The 22,157-nt window shown below is 34.7% G+C and overlaps 1 protein-coding gene across 1 annotated transcript in view; it reads right to left on the minus strand.

The window, feature by feature from the left end:
* The window catches only part of Arl5 (ADP-ribosylation factor-like 5), a 96,641-nt gene that overhangs the window by 19,057 nt on the left and 55,427 nt on the right, over positions 1 to 22,157 (minus strand). The window contains exon 4 of the mRNA XM_090411908.1: positions 13,729 to 13,812. Coding sequence (XP_090268034.1) covers positions 13,729 to 13,812 — 84 coding nt within the window. The remainder of the gene's footprint in view (positions 1 to 13,728; positions 13,813 to 22,157) is intronic.

Raw genomic sequence — 22,157 nt, forward strand, 5'->3', positions numbered from 1 at the left:
TTTTCGCCAATCTGTAACAGTTTCCCTTTTATTCTGTCTCTCCTCTATTTTAAAATTGTTTTCTGATATCGATTCCTTGTCTGTATTAGTTTGAAATCCCAATATCTTTTCTGATGCATATATTAGTACACCTAAACCTCTTTTTATGAGAATTGGGATATCAAAAATAATTTTTTTTACACGATTTTTATTCACTTTTACACGGCCAACTTAAAGTCTAAGTTAGGAAAAAATCCGTAATTCAAGAAAATTCTAAGAATTTTGTAGCATTGCATTCTTGTTTCAATTAAGAAAATTCTAAATTCTAGAAAATTCTGAGAATTCTGTAGAATTACATTCTCGTTTCAATTAAGAAAATTCTAAATTCTCGAAAATTCTGCAATATTGCATTCTCGTTTCAATTAAGAAAATTCTAAATTCTTACGAATTTCATTTATTGGGAATTCCCCGAATTACATAACTGACTGCGCATAAAAAAGCAGTTCTTAGCAGTTTGAATTTGGTGTTTGAGTAGACAACACAGTTACCGCATTTTTTGCATTTGCATTTTTTAAGTGAAATAAAAATCCCTTTATAAAATTAATAATTTTGCCAAGAAATAATAAATGGTAAGCTATATGTAATTTTCAAACTTTCATTTCATTAACCGAAGATTTTAATCCAGTCCTCACATACATGATGTTGCCAATAACCAAAAAAAAAAAAAAAAAAAAGGAAAGCCATTTCCTTGGATATAAAAATTCAAATTTTAGATTGTCTTCAAACTGGGGGAAAGTGCGACAGCTGTGGGTAAGGATTTTGGAGTCCATGAATCAACTGTCAGATCTATAAAAGAAAAATAAAGAGGCTGTTAGAAAAGCAGTATGTTCTGGTACAAAATCGAGTGCGAAATTATCACAAGAGTTGTTCTAGAAAAGGCCGAAAAAGCTTTAGTGATGTGGATAGAAGATAATGTACAAAAACGAATGCCAGTTGAAGGAAATTCCATCAAGCAATCAGAATTGAGATTTTATGAACAGATTAAAAAACTGCAACCAGATACTTCATCTCAATTGAGGAAAAAATATGAATTTCATGCAAGCAATGGTTGGCTGGCTAAGTTTATTAAAAGACATGCTCTTCATAATATAAAAATTAAAGGTGAAACGGCTTCTGCTGATGAAACAGCTGCTAAAGCATTTCCACAAAAACTTACTAAAATAATTGAAGATGAAGGTTACACTCGTGAACAAGTTTGGAATATGGATGAAACTGGCCTTTGGCCAAACAGAACTTGCATATATATCAAAAATGCAAAAAAAACTGTTTGTGGGTTCAAAGCAGCAAAGGATCGCATAACACTCCTATTTTGTTTGAACGCTTTAAGAGATCGGATGTTAAAACCACTGCTCATAAATCGATCATTAGGACCACGGCCAGTAAAAGGCATAGATTTTCAAAATTTGCCAGTTCACCGGATGGCCAACAAAAAAGCTTGGGTGACCACTGATATTTTCACTGAGTGGTTCCACAAACATTTTGTGCCAGAAGTCAGACACTATTTGAATGACAACTGTCTCGAATTTAAAGTGCTTTTGATTCTTGATAATGCATCTGGTCATCCTGCCACAGAACACCCAAATGCGCCTTTTTTTTTTTCTGTCGCCCAATACTACGTCATTGCTACAACCTCTAGATCAGGGTATAATTGCGACTTTTAAAACATATTATGTCAGACGAACATTTCAGTATGTTTTTCAATAAACTAAATGATGATGAAACATTGTCAGTTATGGATGTGTGGAAAAAATTTTCAATTATGGATTGTATTGATCAGGTTCAACTATTGTTATCTGAATTGAGACCAGAAACTATGAATGCATGCTGGAAAGCCATTTGGTCTGCATGTATTAAAGAGAATGCTACTGTTCCCTTCAATCATACTACAGAATTCCCCAATATAATAAGTTTAGCATGTGAAATTGGCAGAGAAGGATTCAAAGATCTTATGTTGGCAGATATCAAAGAACTGTTAACTGATAAACCTCTTAGCGAAGACAAAATAGTGGAGATTGTTTCTGAGACTTCTGAAAGCGAAGAAGTTAATGATAACGATCAAGATAATCCTACTTTTACTGCTGATATAATTAAAGAAGGTCTTAAACTGTCCAGTAATTTAGGCAATTATTTTGCCAGACATGATCCAAACGAAGAATGTGCTGGGAATTATCACGTGAGCTTAAGTTGTTAATGTCTTCATACAGAGAATTATATCGCAACTTATCTAAAGCATCAACACAGCGATTAATAGCTGAGTTCATGCCTAAAACTACTGAAACAACCAGTGGTACTTTTTTTCAAGACATGACAAGAAGAATTCCACAAGTTGAGGGGGAAGTCGGCGGCGATAATACCATTATTACATCTCACGAAAGCTTTCGCGTTTATTGTCAGAAACTGATAGTGAATAACATAATTTTTTTACATTATCCTTAGCAAACAACTGAAATGAATGTGTTTTTTTTAAAGTTATTAAAATTCATTATATGTATGTGTTTTCTCCATGAAATGTAAATAAAAATCGTATGATCCTAACAAATTTAATGTTTGTATTTTCATTATTTTGCTTATATTTCGGGTTTGGAACCAATCTTCACTTTTTCTATGGAGTCAGTAGTTCTTTTTACGCGAATTCTATTTACGCGTAATTTTTAGGAACGTATCTATCACGTAAAAAGAGGTTTAGGTGTATGTCTTTAATCTTAGTCCATTTTGCCTCTATGTTATCTCCTTCTCTTTTTTCGAGTTTATCCCATTTGTCCTGTACAGTTGTTATAAATTTATTTCTAATCTCTTTGTTTTTGAGTTTTTCAATTCTAAACCTCTTCCTATTGTGCATTGTTTATTTTTACTTTCATGGTAGCTGTTAGGAGAAAATGATCTGAATATGCCTCGGCTCCTCTTTTAACTCTGACATCCAGGAGTGATTTCCTCCAATTCCTTGATATAAGTACATGGTCTATTTGATTCTTTGTCTTTCTATTTAGTGCTATCCATGTCCACTTGTGTATTTTTTATGTCGGAAGAGACTCCCTCCTATTACAAGATGATTGAATATACAGAAGTCTATAAGTAACTCTCCATTTTCATTTATTTCTCCCTCTGCATACTTTCCCACAACAGTTTCTTTATTAGTATAATCATTTCCAACCTTAGCATTAAAGTCTCCAATTATAAGTTGCATATCTTTTTTATTTGTTGTTTCTATACTTCTCTGTAGCATGTTATAAAAATTATCCTTTTCTTCCTGGATTGCATCATTGGTTGGTGCATATATAGCAGTTATTGTGATGTTCTGCTTGCCAGCTTTAAATCTAGTGTTTAGTATTCTTTTGGATATTGGGTTCCACTCCATTAGTGCACCATGAGCTTTCTTTGTTATCATTAATGCAACTCCCTTTGTGTGGTCATTCGTATTTTGATTCCCAGAGTAGATTAAGTAGGGACCAGAGTTTAATTTGATTTTTCCAGTTCCGATCCATCTCGTTTCGCTTAATCCCATTATTTCTAGTCTGTATTTTAGAACTCTTGAGACTTGATATGTCTTCCCAGTTTCAAACATGGTTCTAACATTCCAACATCCCAGTTTAAGCTTGTCTTTTGGTAAGGTGTCTATCACTTTCTTCTGCACCTCTGCTTCCCCAGAAGGGCTTTCACAGAGGTGCCTCGTGTTCGTGGCAGTCCATGTTCTATTTTCTTCATCCAGTATCACATTTTGGAAGGTTTCGGTTTGCATAGCAAAGATTTTTTTCTGAGACTGAGTTGCTAGTCCTGTGCTCAACCCTCCCCATTTATCCGGGCTTGGGACCTACATGTCAGGTTTTCACTAAGCATGGTTTGGTTATGCAATTTTGCTTAGTGAGAATTAATTGATGGATTAATTAATCGCATTAAGTGAGGTTTTCCTGTGTGTGTGTGTGTGTGTGTGTGTGTGTGTGTGTGTGTGTGTGTGTGTGTGTGTGTGTGTGTGTGTGTGTGTGTGTGTGTGTGTGTGTGTGTTTAATGAAACATCTTCCACTATTCAATTTCTTATAAAAACTCTTCCCCACCTACCACCAGCTTGAGCAGGTGGGGGAAAGTTCAGATTTTTTTTTTTTAATTAAATCAAAACTGGCTCTTCACTCAAAAAGGTTGCTACCCCTGTTCAATGGATTAACTATCAGCATAAAGAGATGCACAATCGGCACTATGTCTAAGTAAGCTTCATACATATTAGGGGACCTAACATATATCAAGAAAATATTCTCCACACCAGCTTTCTGAATACTGCTACCTAGCACAATGGGTCCTCTGATTCATTTTATATGAATCCCATTCGTGAAAGGGGAACTATCACACATCAATAATAGTTAAGCTTAGAATTAAATAAGCCATAAGTGCTCTACTCCAGCCATTTCAGGCCTCCAAGTAAGCAGACTGGTAGTCTCATATAAGACAATGAAATTCAAACACCACCTAAAAACATTGACAAAAACATCCATTCCCAAAAATGGATTAGAATCCAAAGCCTGTTGGATGGGGAGTTGAGAAGTTATTCACTTTGCCAACCAGGAGAGCAAGAAGACTAAAGTTAAGGATAACGAAATGATACTTTAATGGTTAACTTTTATCTCCCAATTTTGGGATGTCCATGCTATCATGTGGGTGCTATACAAACTGAACAGATGAAATAGGATGGGTGTTAATTATAGGACAAAAACTGTGAGCACAAATCCAGCAGGAAGTGGGGGGGGTCCTCTCCATCAAGACTGCTAAACATGATGATATCCAAACCATAAGAATTCCTGGTATCATACTGGCAGATCAGAGGTAGCATGTAATGAAGAGCTGTTCATGGTACTGTGGAAAATGGCTTGCCTTGATTCTTTATATAAGTTACAAGAGCAAAAAGTAAGCCTTATCTTTGGATGATATTATAACAGTACCATCAAGAAATGAGAAGTGGACTTTGAGCAGAAGTTGAGTCAATTAACCATAGTGAATTTCATCTTGGACTGCTTTGGCACACTTGTTTTGAGAAACAAAGCTTGGATAAAGTTGGGGGGGGGGGGGGATTTCGTGTTTTGTTTTGTTTTTTTCCCTCTTGAGTAAGCATTTGAATCATTACAGCAGACATCATAATCATATGAAAAAAGGTCAAGGAGAAATTATGAAGGTCATAACATCTGACAGTGATACTGTGCTGAAGAAAAGGCAACTAAAAATGGCTGAAAGACATTCTGTAGAAAAGAAAACATGCACATGATCAGTTTGAGTCACCAAGAGAAGTGCTGACATCTGGTATTCTGGTGTGCAGAAGGACAAGTGGAGTCATCCATCATCATGCTTGTCAACGATTTAGGCCTACCTAGAGTGGCCTGTTCCGGCCTTAGAAGTCATTGTTGAATCTCTTTAGAGGAAGTCCTGGTTTTCTTTTTCCTAATGGTTTGTAATTTAAGACTTGTTTTGGTAATCTTTCTGTTTTCATTCCTTCAACGTGTTCCATCCATTTGTGTTTATATTTTTTAATTTTTTCTATCAATAAAACCAATAAACCACAACTCCCCTCCCCCTCTCCACAATAAAGATTACACCAAATCAATCACCATCCCCTACATCCAGGGCACCTCTGAGAAAATAACCAATATCCTCAGAAAATATGACCTTACTTCCTGTTACAGACCATATAAAAAGTTGGCATCCCTTATTTGCTCTACCAAAGACCAACCACTTCCCCTAGACCTACCTGGTGTATACCAGGTCCCTTGCAGCTGCAAATTGTCCTACTTTGGCCAAACAGGCAGAACAACAAATATCAGGATTTCAGAACACAAAGACTACATCCGGTTCCACCAGTACAGCCGCTCTGGGCTGGCAGACCATGCCTTAGATACCCACCATAGAATTCGTTGGAAGAAAACAAAAATAATACACTGCAGCAAGTTTAAATACGAGAGATTATTCAAGGAATCTTCAGCAGCTCTAAAAAACGTTCCTAACCTCAACAAATTTGGGTGCATGAAACTACCCCAAATTTGGGAGACTTACATTTTGAGAACTTCAGCCCAACTGCCAAATCAACCAAATTAGCCCACCAGAGGGCACCATTAGGACTTTAGGAACAATATTAGTTTCTTGCTTTCTTCCTCATTTGCTTTTGTTAGTGCTTGCGTGCACATACCATATCTTTATGTTCCTGAAGATGGCAACGTGACGTTGCCGAAATATAGAAGTTATTTATTAAAGTTACCTTTAATTAATATACTTTATATGCGTTGTTAACTCCGTAAACTAATTATCAGTTAGGAATTTATACTGATACCTCTATAGTTTTTAGGGTCATTTCTACTACCTTTTTTAAAGATATGGAAAAAAAAATCAATTTTTTTTTCCATTCTATTGGTGGGTTACTTGAATAGATTTTGTTTAAAAATAATAGTCTTTCTTTGAGCCTTATTCCTGAATATTTATATAATCACCTTATGGAATGCTTATTGACTTGTTGGAACATATCATTGAAAAATGAGTGGGGGTAGATTCTTAAGCGAGTATATTTTTTGAGTGGTGAGTATGCTTTTGCATAAGTTGTCGAGCTCTACTCATTAACTTATTTCCTCTGACCATGTTAATTCCAATTTCATCTTGTCCTGTAGTTTTAATCTTATCCCATATGGCTCCTTTTCATTCTAATATCCTTGCCCACATTGAGCCAAATCCACGTCTTATAACTGCTTGTTAAAAGCAAAAGAGTGTCTGGTTGATACAGTGGATAGCGTATATCTGGACTCAAAGTAACAGACTGTAGGGGTTCCAATCCTATGGATAGAGACTTCCACCAAGTCTTTCGATGACAGATTTCAGTTGGATGGTGTATGATCACTGCCTGTTTAATGAAACCATAACACGGATGGAAGTCTAATGTTTGATCTTAATAGCAGAGCAACAGAATTATCTATAACTCTCCAACGTTATTAAATGTGCACTAGGTTTGTTAACTTTCAAGGATTAGACTTTCAATTAAAAAAATGAAAAATTTAAGAAAGTAACCAATTTTGTGGAGAATATTGCTGAGCTTTTTGTTTATGGTCAATGGTTCCATCTTAAGGAAAACAAAAGTTGAGTTGAAGGACTGTATGATCTGTCGAGAAAAAGAACTGCGACAATTAGCAGTACTGTCTAAAATTAATTACCTTATGGAATTCTAAGAGAAATTCCTCTGTAATTCTTGTATTCAGGTTTTTCCTTTTTTCTTTTTTTTTTTTAACAGATTTGTACTTTTGTGTGTCGAAGCAGAAATTATGACCCGAGGGTATAATCAATTATTACAACTTGCTTCCTTTTTATGTAGGAGTCAAAAAGAAAAGAGAGTCATTCCTAAATAGCTTTTATAAAATAAAAATAGAACTATCATTTAGAATAATGATTTATTTGGAAACAAATTCTGTAGCTTCATATTTTGATTAAAAACATGGAATTTGTAACTGCCATGTCATAGCTGATCTTGTGGAAGAAATCAATGAAATTCATGAGTGCAGAACAGGTTTAAATGCTGTATTGTTGCATAATAATAATGGGAAGCCTTCCATAACTCTAACACATGGAATCAAGCAACTTTTTGAAAATCTGCAAGTTGATGGAATTATGGTATGAGGCCTACTATTGAAATATTTGTTAGAATTTAAAAGTAACAGCATTACTGATGGATACGTATGCAAGAGGAATTATAAAACATTGCTGCTTTTCATTCTTATGGGATGAGCATGGTAATCACAGAAATCATGTCAACATAACCTTGATCCAGGATAGAGACTAATAAAATCTTTCTTGCATGAGAGATTAAACTAATAGGTCTGGCAATTTTTCATATCTCCCTTCCTGTGCACTGGTATAAAAACCAACTTCTTCCAGTTTATAGGGCATGATCCTGTGTCTCATATCATTATAATCAATTTATATTGTGTTTCTTCTTAGAATAATTACCATATTTTTCGGACAATAAGATGCACCCTAAATTTATGAGACGATTTTTAGGAAAAAATATTTTATTATATAAAGATATTTACAAATTCTTACTTAATTTTTATTTATTGTTACAATCATTTATATCGGCAATATTCAGTTCATCTTCATTCTCGGTACTATCACTCGTCTCGTTAATGTCACCGTTCGTATTACTTTCGTCTGAACTATTGTTGTCACTCCCTTCAAAAACTGCATCATCTTTGGTACCGTCCATCGCATTACTTATCCCGCATTTCTTAGATCGTCTCTTCTTTCACAGCTTCCCATGAATTTTTCACCCAGGTACATACTTCTGAAATTGTTGGCCGTTTCATATATCCTGTTGCTGTAACATCATGATTTGGCTTTGCCATCCATTTGTTCCACTCTTCCCGCATAAAATTTTTGAATGGTTTATTAATAGATCCATCCAAGGGTTGTAATTGACTAGTAAGGCCTTCAGGAATGAAGCTAGTTCTGTATTTATTTCTTTTAAAAGCTTCTTGGTTGATTCTGTTTTATCTTTTTAAACAACGCACCTGGACATTTTGCCCTTATCTTTTGTATCCAAAATTTCATCTCTCAGTAACGTTTTTCTCTTGAACATTAACATGGGGGTAGTTTTGTTCCGTCGCACAACAAGCTAAAACTACAGTGTAGTGAGTTTTTTCATGATAAATTTCCTTCCCGCTGATATGACAAATCTATGGAATTCTATAAGTTTAGTCAGCAGGCATTTTTTGGGCTAGAGTGGTTTTTGTATGCATGCATAACCTGTGTCTTTTCATATATCTAAAGCACCAAGACGGTGATCCGGTAAAGTCTAAAACTCCATTAGCAGTTGCCCATCGTTTCACTTCAAAAATTATCATTTTTGTAGAAACAGATATCCCCATGTTTTGATGATTTGTTACCCAATTTTTAATTTTACTTCTAATTCTGGCCATTTTTCTAGGTGCGAACGGAATGTTTTCTTGTGTTTACATAGCAGTTTTAATTGTTCCTCTTGTTTTCTCCACTCGTGAATGATAGTTTCTGTTGGTGGTGGACCAAAATGCCTTTCTGCTGCTCTGTTTCCATATCGTTTTGCATAATTTCTCACATTTAATTTATAACTCACGTTATATGAAAGTCTTTTTTGTTTTACACTCATTTTTTCTAATTTTAAGATAAACATTTTAAGGCCTTTAAAAAATAATTCAAATGAACCGTACAAAAGCACATATTTACATACTGACTACTGACACTCTAAATCGGTGATTTACCCACATGCAGCAAGATAACTTAGATACCTACCTTCAGTGGCATACTTACTAATTTTATTAACATATTGCGCCAGTAATTGAACTTCGCTTACAGCTTCGGTACAGTGTAAAGATTTGTATTTTTAATGTTACCTTCGGACCATAAGAAGCACCCCAATTTTAAGTTGATTTTTCTATGTAAAAAGGTGCGTCTTATGGTCCAAAAAATACAGTAGTTTTTTACCATATATTATTGCCTGTTTTGGCGAATATGTTGGGACCTCAGATTGTAAGCCTCTGTGAGACCTGCTATTAGAGGCTGACATACTAATTGATATCGAATGTAAAGAGTACAGTATTTTTAGGAAGGATAGTCAGGAGGAAGTGTGCTGTTGATATTGGATTTAAATCCAGTTTGAGATGGAACCTATGACTGAAATACTAGTAAGCAGTTATGCAGTGTGAGTTTTGAAGTCATCTGGTGTGGGGGGGGGGGGGGAGTCTAACAAGAAAACACAGTATGATGTTGTTACAGACATAGTGAATGAAGAATTGAAATTAATTAAAAGGAGAAACGTTTAAAAAGTACTTAAATGATGCAATATCAAAATGTGTCCATAGAGTTCAAAGAATAAATAGGGAAGGAGTAAAATAGATGCATAATCTTATTAAGCAAGAGATTTTAACAAAAAGATGATGTCGAAGGAATACCATGTGCACAACAGTAGTGTCAGTTATGAAAATTATAAGAGGAAGTCAAGAAGAGTTATAACTTTGCTTTCCATACAACAGTTATAACTCTTCTTGCCTTCCCCTTATAATTTTCATTATAAGGGGAAGTATAAAAAGAAACTGGCTCTGTCATTATGTTGCAAGTAAAAGAAAGAATGAATATGAAAGAATAACTCTACTGAATGCAGAATGTATGCAGGTGACAGATGAAGAGACTGTTCAACTAATCAATACTCATTTTGCAATTAGTCATAATAATAATCAACCTGGTATATGCAACACTGAGTTCATTGCTACCTCTTCACTGGATGAAGAAACTCAAGTGTATAAGGAGATACTAGAGCTGCTGCACAAACTGAATAAAAATACAGCAATAGAGACTGATGGGATATCAGCAGAAATGCTAAAAGAGTGCTCACAGATGAACTGGCCATTTCTTTGACCAAGTTATATAATTTGAGTCCCAGGACAAAGAAGATTCCACAGGAGAGGAAAGAAAATATGGTAATCCCATTTGCACAAGAGTGGTGGAAAGACTAATGTATCCAGTTATAGTACGCCAAAGATACAAGACCCTTCGACACTTCTGCACATGTCAACAGAAGGAGAATCCATTCCAATAATAGGGTAATCAATCCATATTGTGGGATGAGCTGTTTATTATTACACGTTGGAAAATTAACTTATCTGTTATGATCATTGTAGTTTTTAAAGTGTTAACTATTTTGCTTCTATAACAGTTGGAAAATTTTACCTATAAAGTACATGCTTTTGCATGTTGTTGACTAATTTGTTCATCGCCTTATTTCTTTCTCCCCTTCAACATGAATTGACTCTTCTTGGCAATCTGCCAACAAGAGCGCTCACTTATGTGGTCAGAATATATCAACCTAATAGTATCTCCAGAGTAGTAGTGAAGATTTTGGAAATGGTTAGGACCTACATACAGAAATAGGTTGACAAAAAATCTATGCTTTACAATGAACAGCATGAATTTACTAAAGGAAGGTCATGTTTGAGCAAGTTGCTCACATTCAATAATAAAGTTAAACAAGTTAGCATAAGGGGAATAAATTGGAGAATATTTAGGACTCTAGGCCTGCCCTTTGGTTACCTTTCTTCAGCCCCATTTGCCCAGTGTAGTGCCTGCATGCATGCACATATCACTGTTTTTTGTGATCCCTGATGATGGCAATGTAATGTTGCCGAAATATAGTGAAGTACTAATTAAAGTTTTTATAATTAACGTATAGCAGCAGTTATTCGATTCAGTTAAGGAATCCTGAAGTCTTGTACTAATTTATTTAAGAGTATAACATCGTCTGCATAAAGTTATGAGCTCAACTGATACCTTCAATCTTGATATCAGTTTAATGGCACCATCCATCATGTGATTCATACAGATGATGAATAAAAGCGGACATAGTATACAGCTATGTCTAACATTGAAGTTTATATCAAATCAATTTCCTGTATCTCCAATTCTGACTTCTAACTTATTTTATTGGCACTTTGTCATATGCCTTTTCCAGATCTATCAAACTTAAATACAGATCCTTGTTATAATCCCATGATTTCTCAACTATTTGTCTTAAAGCGAAAAATCTGATTCTGATAACCTCAATTTGGCCTGAACGTACTTGTTTTTCTGAGTTCTCTTCCACAATTTTCTTAGCCACTTCTCAAATATGCCTGCCTTAATATTACCAATAACACTCAATAGGGAAATGTTTCTGTAATTTTCACATTGAATTTGCTATTTCTGCTTTTACAGATAGATAATAGTAGAGCTTTACTCCAATCTCAGCCAACCTATACTACTTTTGTACACCTCCATATTTGAGCATTTATGGTAAATATCATCTACTTCAGCATGCCGTTTCACATTTCATGTTTATGATTGCTTTTTCTTTCTCAGTAAGAATGCAGCAAGAAGTACTAATATGTACTTACTGAATTTCTCTTGAACATCTAGTATCAAATTCTGTTACTTTTTTCATTTAGCATTCTTTCAAAATAATTACTCCAAAGTCTAAAATTTTGTCATGTTGTACCATCATTTTGTATTTTGAATACATATCACTGTTTGTGTATCATTGTATATCACTGAACAAATCTGAAAACACACCCCAAATCAACATCACCAGAGTTAAAGATTGGTACTATCAACATAAGAAACCTCAATGGCAAAGAAATGGAGCTAGCTGAGGAATTAGATAAGTACCAGATTGACATAATTGGGGTGACAAACAAAAAAGACAAAAACTGGTGAGACCTTTCTGAGCAATAAACACAAAATGTTATATTCAGGCAATGACAATCAAGGAAAAGAAAGAGTAGCCATAGTATTCAATACTAAATACGAGGCTAATCTTCTTGAATGGCAGGCAGTCTCAAGTAGAGTAATGTGGACAAATATGAGAATGGGGAACTGGACAATGAGACTTATTTGTGCCAATGAAGAGTTAAAAAGCCTCAAAAAATTCCTCCACTTCTACCTTAGTAGAACCTTCCCACAGAAGGTTCTACTAAGGTAGAAGTGGAGGAATTTTTTGAGGCTTTAGAAAAAGTAACTGACACAATGAAAAATGAAAATTGGTCCTTGTTGGGGATCTAAATAGCAGAGTGGGAAATGATTGTCAGACATACAAATATGATTTGGGAAAATTTGGAGAAAAGAGCAAAGCTAATAATAATGGCAAATACCTGTTGAATTTCTGGTCGGGACATGGACTAGTTATTACTAACACCATGTTCCAACATAAAAATGTGCACAAATTCACATGGAGAGAAGAGGCAAGGAATAAGAAAAGTCTCATTGACTATGTTATTGTTGTTGATAGTGATGTTTTCTCACTGGTGCAGGACACCAGAGTGTACAGAGGATTTGAAATTCGAAGTGATCACTATTCAGTCTTGAGCAAGATAAAATTGAATTTCATATTGAAAAGAATAACATGTAAGAAACTTTTAAAGCGAATAAAAGTTGAGCAGCTCTCAGATGTAAACTGTAGACTAAAATACACACAGATTATTGAAGAAAAAATGAAAGAGTTTGAGAACAGCAACCAAACCTTGCAGATTCAGTGGCAAGCCTTGAAGAAAATACTGATTGATTCAGCCACAGAGACATGTGGTGAGGTTGTCTGCAAAGATAGAAAAATCAGAACTTCATGGTGGACAAAGGAAGTTAAAGAGGCAGTGAAGGAAAAGAAGAAAGCATATCAAAAGTTCCTGGCAAATAAGTTCAGCTTGTGTTCTTAGAGAATACAGAGACAAATGTAAGAAAGCTAAACACTGTGTAAAACTAGCTAAACAAAAGTCATGGGAGGACTTTGGCAAGAACATTGAAAATAAATATAAAGAAGGTGGTAAGATATTCTGGAGGTTGTTGAAAAAGCTTAGAAATGGAGGAAAGAGTGTTGTATTTTTTTTTTTTTTAAATCAGGATTAGTTCGCTATCATGAATATTTTGTAGAACACAATAACACTGTACCTATGGAGCATTAGTTGGGGATATTCGTTAGTTTGTTTCAGTAAGCGAATTTGTTATGTCAGCATTTACTATATCGAGAGAGGACTATAATTCATTCAACTAATGAATTAAGGGTCCTTATTATTATTGTTGTTATCAGTAAATATCTGAAGAATCCAGAAGTATTTATGAATACAAGAATAAAATTGAAAAATAAACAAAGTTTTGCTTTTAAACTTAACTGAAAAATTGACTTACTTCATGTGCTAACATCTTCCAAAGCTCTTCTTTTGTTATTGGGAGCCGTTCTCTATCTGTACTATCAATAACTACAATAAGGAACTGCAAAAACAAATTATTTCAACTGTAATGCATTTACCAAAATCACATGATTGATACTTATTACAAGTAAAACTTTTAAACAGCGTGATATGCAATATCAATAAATAGACATAAAGGTGACTTGTAGTGAATCAATATTTAAACTTCTATTGCCTATTTCCATGTTCAAAATTCTGTAGTTGCAATGATTCATGTCAAAATTTCTGTCAAAATAAAAATTATGTAAAAATGGAATGAAAATCATTTATCTGAAATTAACTATTTACAAACCAACATTTTGTCAGCTCAAACTAGCATTATCAAAGGCAAAGACACTAACAATAAACACATTCAGTAGAGATGTGTGTGTGTGTGTGTGTGTGTGTGTGTGTGTGTGTGTGTGTGTGTGTGTGTGTGTGTGTGTGTGTGTGTGTGTATATATATATATCTTTGTAAAGGGTTACACACACACACAACAATGATACAGGTTGCTTAAGAGTCAAAGCCAAATAACTGGGAGGAGACCTCCACATAGCCTTTCAGGAATGAGGAGAACCTACTGGGGCTTCTGACCTAATGTCCAATCCTCACCTTCACACGGTGCACCCTATTAGTAGGCATCTACTGGGTACTGAACCAACAAGGATAGGCAATTAATTTAGGACTCAGATGACCAAATTGTAATTTTTATTGGCTTAAACCACAAATGCATATGATGGTACATGATGAGATTTCATGCTGGCTGGGACGTAGCTAGTTAAACAAGGCCCCTACTGTTTTCATCAGAACCAGGGCAAACAGTGAAAAGTCAGTTAATGGAATAATCTCCAACTCAACATCTAGAAGAAGAATAAAATCAGAAGAACTGAAAATAGGAACTATCTATAAGGAGTATTAATGGAAAGGAAATCAAACTTGCAGAAGAATATTGGAAAATTACTATGTGGACATAATTGGCATTGCAGAGACAAAGAACAAAAACAGGTGAGATATTACTAAACAATAATGATCAAGGAAAGCAAGGAGTAACAATAGATTAAACACCAAACATAAACAAACTTTTTAATTGGAAGGCAGTTACAAGTAGAGTTATGTGGGCAAACTCAAAATGGGGAAATGAATGATGAAACTTATTTGTGTCTATGGTCCCACAGAAGGTTCTTCTAAGGAAAAAGTGGAGGAATTTTTTTGAGTCATCAAAACAGCAAGCTGATATAAAGAAAATGGAAAAAGTCGTCCTTTTGGAGACCTGAACAGCAGAGTAGGAAATGAATTGCACCAGATATGTATATATGAACATTTTGGGAAAATCGGATGAAAATGGCAAAGTTAATAATATGGTAAGTATTTACTAGACTTCTGCTCAGGACACAGACTAGTCATTACTAACACGTTTCAACATAAAGATGTGAATGAGTTCACATGGCGAGAAGAGACAAGAAATGAGAAAGCCTTATTGACTACGTCATTGTTGATAGTGATATCATAAGGCTGGTTCAGGATACAAGTGTTAAAGTATCCTTATGTTTTAAAGTTACTGACCAACCGTTACAACAATTATTGGTCTACCCTCCAGTAATGGTAATAAGTAATGGTAATGAAGTTACCATTACTTAGTACTAAACAGGATAAAAATGGATATTACGTTGAAAAGAATAGTATGCAAGAAAGTTTTAAAAATAATTAAAGTTGAGCAGCTTTTACAGGTAAATTATAGACTCAACTATGCAAACATTACTGAAAAAAATTTGCAGCAGTTTGAAAACAAGAAACAAACCTTGGAGTCTCAGTGGCAAACTCTGAAGAATACACTGACTGATTCAGTTAGAGAGGTATGTGGTGAAGTTGTCTGCAAGGATAGAAAAAGAAGAACACTATGGTGGACACAAGAAGTTAAAGCAGTCCTGAAAAAGAAGAAAGCATACCAAAAGATCATAGCAAATAAGTCAGCAGATACCCTGAAAGACTACAGAAAAAAATATAAGTGAGCTAAGCTATGTGTAAAAGTAGCTAAACAAATGTCATAGGAAGACTTTGGCAAGAATACAGAAAATAAATATCAGGAAAGTAGCAAAATGTTCTGAAGGCTATTTGAAGATGCTTAGAAGCAAAGGAAAGAGTACTGTAACAGGAACCAAAGATGATAAAGGTAACATAAAAAATTGAAGATAAGGATATCCTTGAAGTCTAGAATAATTACTTTGAAAACAAGTGACAGAACCAAACTAGAGCATTTTCAAAAGGAATGCAAAAAAAGAGTACATATCAATGATATTCAACCAGAAATGCTCAAGTATGGATGTATAAACGTTTTGCAGTGGCCACACTATATAATTCAAAAGGCTTGGAGAGGAGATCGAATTATCAATAATCGGAATAGGGCTCTCATAGTACCATTTATAAAAAAGGGAATAAAGCTGAATGTGAGAATTACAGAGAAATTTCTCTACTAAGTGTTCCAGGTAAGATTTATTCAAACATACTTGAAAAGAGGTTGAGATAGATTGTGGAAGAGAAACTTGGAAAATAACAAGCAGGGTTCAGGTCAAATAAAGATTGTCAAGATCAGATATTCACCTTAAGACAAATAGCTGAGAAATCGTGGGAATATGACAAGGATCTGAACTTTAGTTTTGTAGATCTGGAAAAGGCATACGACAAGGTGCAAAAAGAAAAGCTTTTCAAAACACTACAATTGCATGGGATCAATGGAACATTATACAGACCAATCCATAGTCCATATTTAAATTGTCACTCAGCAGACAGAATTGAAGGAAATACAGGAAGATGATTTCATGTAAAATCAAGGGTAAGACAAGGAGGCACATTATCTCCATTCTTATTCATCATTTATATGGATAAAATTGTGAAAGAAAGTGGCATTAGGCCTGATATTAGAATTGGAGATGTCCAAACTTAGCTCTTTGCTTTATGCATATGATGTTGTACTCCTAAACACATACAGTACAAGTCTCCAGGATTCTTTAACTACGTTGAATAATAGCTGCAACAAATTTGGAATGAAAATCAATAATCAAAAGACCAAAACTATGAAAATAGGAAGGAACATAGAAAACTTCAGCTACATTCGGTATGGAGATCCTATAGAACAAGTAAAATACGAGGGTGGTCTGAAAAGTTCTCAGCCTAACAATGAAAAAACGAATTTATAATTTCAAAATTATTTTTATTTTTCAACATAATCTCCCTTAAGACTAATACATTTATTCCAGTGATACTCCAGTGCCACTAACCCGTCCCTGTAGTGGTTTGCAGATCTCTCAGTAAGAGATCTGCAAAAATACCCCTCTACAACTGTAATCGTCTCTTGATTTGAAGAAAAACGCTGACAAGTGTTTTTCTTCAAATCAAGCGAGGAAGAGTTAGAAGTCAGAGGAATCCAAATCTGGGGAATAGGGTGGATGAAACAACAATTCATAGTGCAGATCCATTAATTTTCCCTTTGCCAAAACACCTTTGTGGGCAGGTGCATTGTCCTGATGAAAGATGATTTTTCTTCTTCTGCAAACCGGGTCTTTTCTTACGAATTTTTTCATCTAGTCTGGTTGAAAGATCGAAATAATATTCCCTAGTCATTGTTTTACCCTTCTCAAGATAATTAATAAACAAAATACCTTTAGCATCCCAAAACACCGATGCCATGACCTTTCCTGCTGATGGAACCAACTTTGTCTTCTTTGGCACTGAACAACTGGCTTCTGTCCACTGTTTTGACTGCTGTTTGGATTCTGGTGTTTAAAAGTGAATCAAAGTCTCATCCATAGTAATAAATCAATCTACAAACTTAGTTTTATTCTTATTAAAACGCTCCAAGCACTGTTCAGAGATTTTCATGCGATTGCGTTTTTGATCTGCTGTGAGCAAGTGTCATGCATTTGCTCACAGCAGATCAATTATCCTACACGTTCTTTTGAAATGCCTATAGGCTCAGCAATTTCATGCACTTTGACTCGCCGGTCATCCAATACCATATCGTTCACTTGATTGATGATTTCTGGTGTTGTTACACTTTTTGGATATCCTTCACATGGATCATCTTCAAGGCTGGTATGGCCACGTTTAAACTCGGCAGCCCATTTCTTAATTGTCAAAAGCAAAAGAGAGGAGTGCCCATAAACTTTTATGAACTTTGAATGAATTTCTTTTAGCATTAAACGTTCTTTTACAAAGAATTTTATAACTGCATGATATTCAATTTTATCCATTTCAAGGGATAGAAGCAACACTTTTGCTTCAGACAGCTGTATAAATGACTTGCACTTTCACATGGATGCTTATGACAGATGTACCAACTTAAGGGGGAAAAAACTTGTTAATAGTGCTGCCATCTATGGTTGAGGGTGAGAACTTTTCAGACCACCCTCATATTTCACAGCTATTTAGGCACAGTTTTTAGTGAAGATGCAAGTTAAATCTGGATATAGACAACAGAATAAGCAAAGCTAGTATGGTGGGTAGCCAACTGAATAAATTTATATGGAATAAGAGAGAAATTAGTCAAAATACCAAACTAGCAGTATGCAAGACAGTTATCAAACCAGTTTTAAGTTATGTATCTGATAGGTGGGTTAGAAATAATGCACTTGATTAAAGACTAGAGACCACAGATATGAGGGTTCTGAGACAAATTAGAGGAGTGAACCGATGGCATCAATGGCAGAATCATATTAATAATGAAAATATTAGAAAGGAACTTGACAGTATTAGTATTCAAGAATGTGTAAGCAGAGCTAATTTAAGATGGTATGGCCACTTAAATAGAACGAGTGAGGAAAGGTTAGCAAAACAGGTATTTGATGCCAAGGGTTGGTGGATTGATTTAGTCAGAAATGCCTTAGAAAAGTGAAATGTTAGATATGACAATTTTGGAGTGCTTATAAGTAATGGATTAATTTGGAGGAAAACTGTTGATATGAGATTAATAATAATGTAAACTTAATCATGTAGTGCTGTCATAGTAACCTGAACACCCCTTTGGGGTACATATCAGTAAAGCGATGATGATAACACTGATAGATACAATATACCTGTATCCTCAAGGGGTGTGCATAACCTGTACACCCCCTTGAGGGTACATGTCGGGAATTTGATGATATATATAATCCAACTATTTCCATCCATCTCAAACTGACCACTTATAAAATCATATAAATTTCTCCACATTAAATCTGAAGAGAACAGATCATCTGAACAATCACATCATTCTACCAAAGTTTCAGGTCATTCAAGTAATAGATTTTAGTCTCTACATTCCATGAAATAAGCTGATAATATATTAAACAAGAGTTCCTAAACTTAATCCTGACAGTTCAGCTCTCAAGTGCTTGATCCTTGAACTCCCCCCCCCCCTCCATAGACTCCTTATCATCATCCATCTGTCTTATCGTTTCACAAGATACTCAATGATACTCATTTGTCAACAATGTGAATTCAAACAATGAATCCGATAATTGAATTATTAATAAGTTCAATACAATAAATATTTAACATGTGATATTAATTTACTTCTTCCTTAATGGATTATATTCATGTGGCCTGTCATGGCAAGTAACATGGTTCTATATAAAGCTAATTAATGTGACAAGAGTGTAGTTAATCCTATCCACAGAGTCTACTGTCTGCTGTCCGTCTGCCAGAACTGGATTTGCAGGCCAGTTTGGTTTTCAAGATAAGACCAACCAAACAGTCTTATGAGGATTCTTTGCATCTTACATAGGATTTCTTTCATATCAGGTATCTTTCATATCTGAGAGGCCTGCTTCACCAAAATGGTTATATTTAATGTGTCTTATGTGTTCTTTCTTATGTATAGGGATTGTACGTCCTGTTTCACCAATGTACGATAAGTTACAGGTGCAGTGGATGCAATAAACTCCAGGATGTGCCAGTGGGTGGAGAGGATTCTTAGAGGAGTTGAATATGTTTTAAAGTTTTGTAGGTGGTTTAAAGGTGGCATTGAGATTATAATGGTGTAGAATTTGTTGAATTTTTCTGATAACCCTTTAATGTATGGGATGGCTATGGTTTTATTGTAATCTAGTTACTTTTTTGATGATGTTTTATGAAGTACTTTATTAATAGTATTTTCGTTATAGCCATTATTTATAAATGTGTTGCTGATGATTTTTAGTTCCTGTTTCAGAGCTTGCTGGTTAGAAAGAACACATAAGACACATTAAATATAACCATTTTGGTGAAGCAGGCCTTTCAGATCACGTTCTCAACACCTTACACCAAATCGACTGGAAAAGTACCTAAACTAAACCTAAGAAAGAAAAATTTAAGGAAGCCCGTGAAATTCTGATAAACCACCCAAATATCAACAATAATGGTGGCATGAAAATTCCAAGAATCTGGATGGCACACATTCAGCCTACCTAATATTTAGTATCCAGCATACTTCAGGACTCTAGCCAACCTTCAGCTAGTATTGGAAACCATTCCACACCAACTGGTTGGAATTTATATGTATAATCATGGTGTTAATATATATATATAGACTTGTTGTTGCTCCCAATGTAATTTTACAACCAATAGATAATATTAATAATAGGACTCTAGAGTTGATGTAGCAAGGTTTTCTTTTCCTACCAGAGGTCAGGCCAATAATTGTTGTAACAGTTGGTCAGTAACTTTAAAAAACCATGTAGATTGTAGTGCAGCTTGTTTCTCTGTATATAGTATATATGCTCCAGAAGATGACCTTGATATAAAGGTCTAAACGTCGAATGTGGATTTTGGTTTATATTAAACTAAAGTTTTACTCAAACAAGGTAGTTGTCTCCATAATTTTCCAAAATGTATTCGGATCACTGTGTAAGCCTAAAAGAAAAAAATGATAGTACTATATTAAAAAGTTACACCATTACTAACTTCTTAACAATTTTCCTCAAATTAATTACCGTATTGTTCTGTGTATAAGAAAATGTTTTTTTCTAAAATTTTTAGACCAAAAATTGGGAGTACGTTACGAACCGGTTACTCCCCGTGTCTTATACACGGGTAGTAACCGGTTGAGAGACCCGTGGTTGCCGTGGCAAAACTGCCAGTCATTGTCTCCACGAACAGGCTTCCCCCAATCACTAGCCTTTGTTAACTCTGTCGAATAACGTCATTAATGGCTGATTCTGAATAAATCAATCAGAACTCTGAAAGCATTCATACAGATATATGAATAACACTAAAAGAAAGTTCATACATCTGCAACTCATTGGTGGGGTAAGTTAATGCATTAACAATATTTTGAGCACCATCCCATAAAATAAGAAATGAAGAGCATATTTTTCAAAATTCAAGTTAAAAGTCATCAATTATGCAAAAGAACATGGAAATAAAGCTTCAGAGAGACAGTTTGGACCTCCTCCTCCCACTGAGTGGAGAAAACGGGAAGAACAACTACTCAAGATGCCAAAAAAGAAGAGGGCCTTGAGAGGAAAACCAGCAAAATGGCCAAACTTGGTGCAGAGGCTTAAGAGTTGGATTATGGAGCAGCACCAGAGTGTGTGCCAACCAAGCTTATTCAATATGAAGCTAAAAGGTTTGCAAGAGAAATGAACATTGTTGATTTCACAGGAAAGGCAAAATGGTGCTTCAACTTCTTGAAGAGAGAAAGGTTGGCCATGAGAACATGAACCAAGTTAGCCCAGAAAGTGCATCTTAAATGCATCCCTAAAAATGCATCTCAGTATGTATCTTAAAAATATTATCTAATTACTAAATATACTTTGAATATTTTAAAAAATAGCAAATGTGTTCTGTTTTATGTTTAAAATACTGATTTCTTAATTTTGGGTTTGAAAAAGTAGGGTTTTGTCTTATACATGGGGACATCTTATAGACGAAAAAATATGGTAATCTGTTATTTGTCAAGACTCCAACTTCAGAGCCGGCGCTAGGGTCTTTGCCACCCGCATGCAATTTCTATCTAAGCGCCCCGTTACGATCCAGGAGTGTGTGGTTCTTTAACGATAATAAAATTTAAATTATTTGAAATTTCTTAAATAAATATTGACAGAACAGCCACATGTTGGTTCGCTAAATGTAACGAACTGGGGGTGTTGACTAGGCAGGATAATCATTAAAAACCCGAATATTCAAAAAATTCTCAAAAGTTAAAGCAAATTTTGATAAAGTCACTTCACTTTAATCGTTTAATATGATGATACAGGGATTATAGCCTTCTCACCGACATGAATCACTAACAAAATTGAAATGAATGTTAATTAAAGTTAAAATTTATTTGAACTAAAGTTTAAATAATTCTTGCATTTTACAAGTTACTAAATTCTTAGTAACTTGTAAAAAAATTTTAATAATTTTTATAAGTGGAACTATCTTTTAGGAAA

This window comes from Typopeltis vanoorti, chromosome 22 (assembly GCF_054136105.1).
Source record: "Typopeltis vanoorti isolate ZY-2024b chromosome 22, IOZ_Tvanoo_1.0, whole genome shotgun sequence".
Taxonomy (NCBI): domain Eukaryota; kingdom Metazoa; phylum Arthropoda; class Arachnida; order Uropygi; family Thelyphonidae; genus Typopeltis; species Typopeltis vanoorti.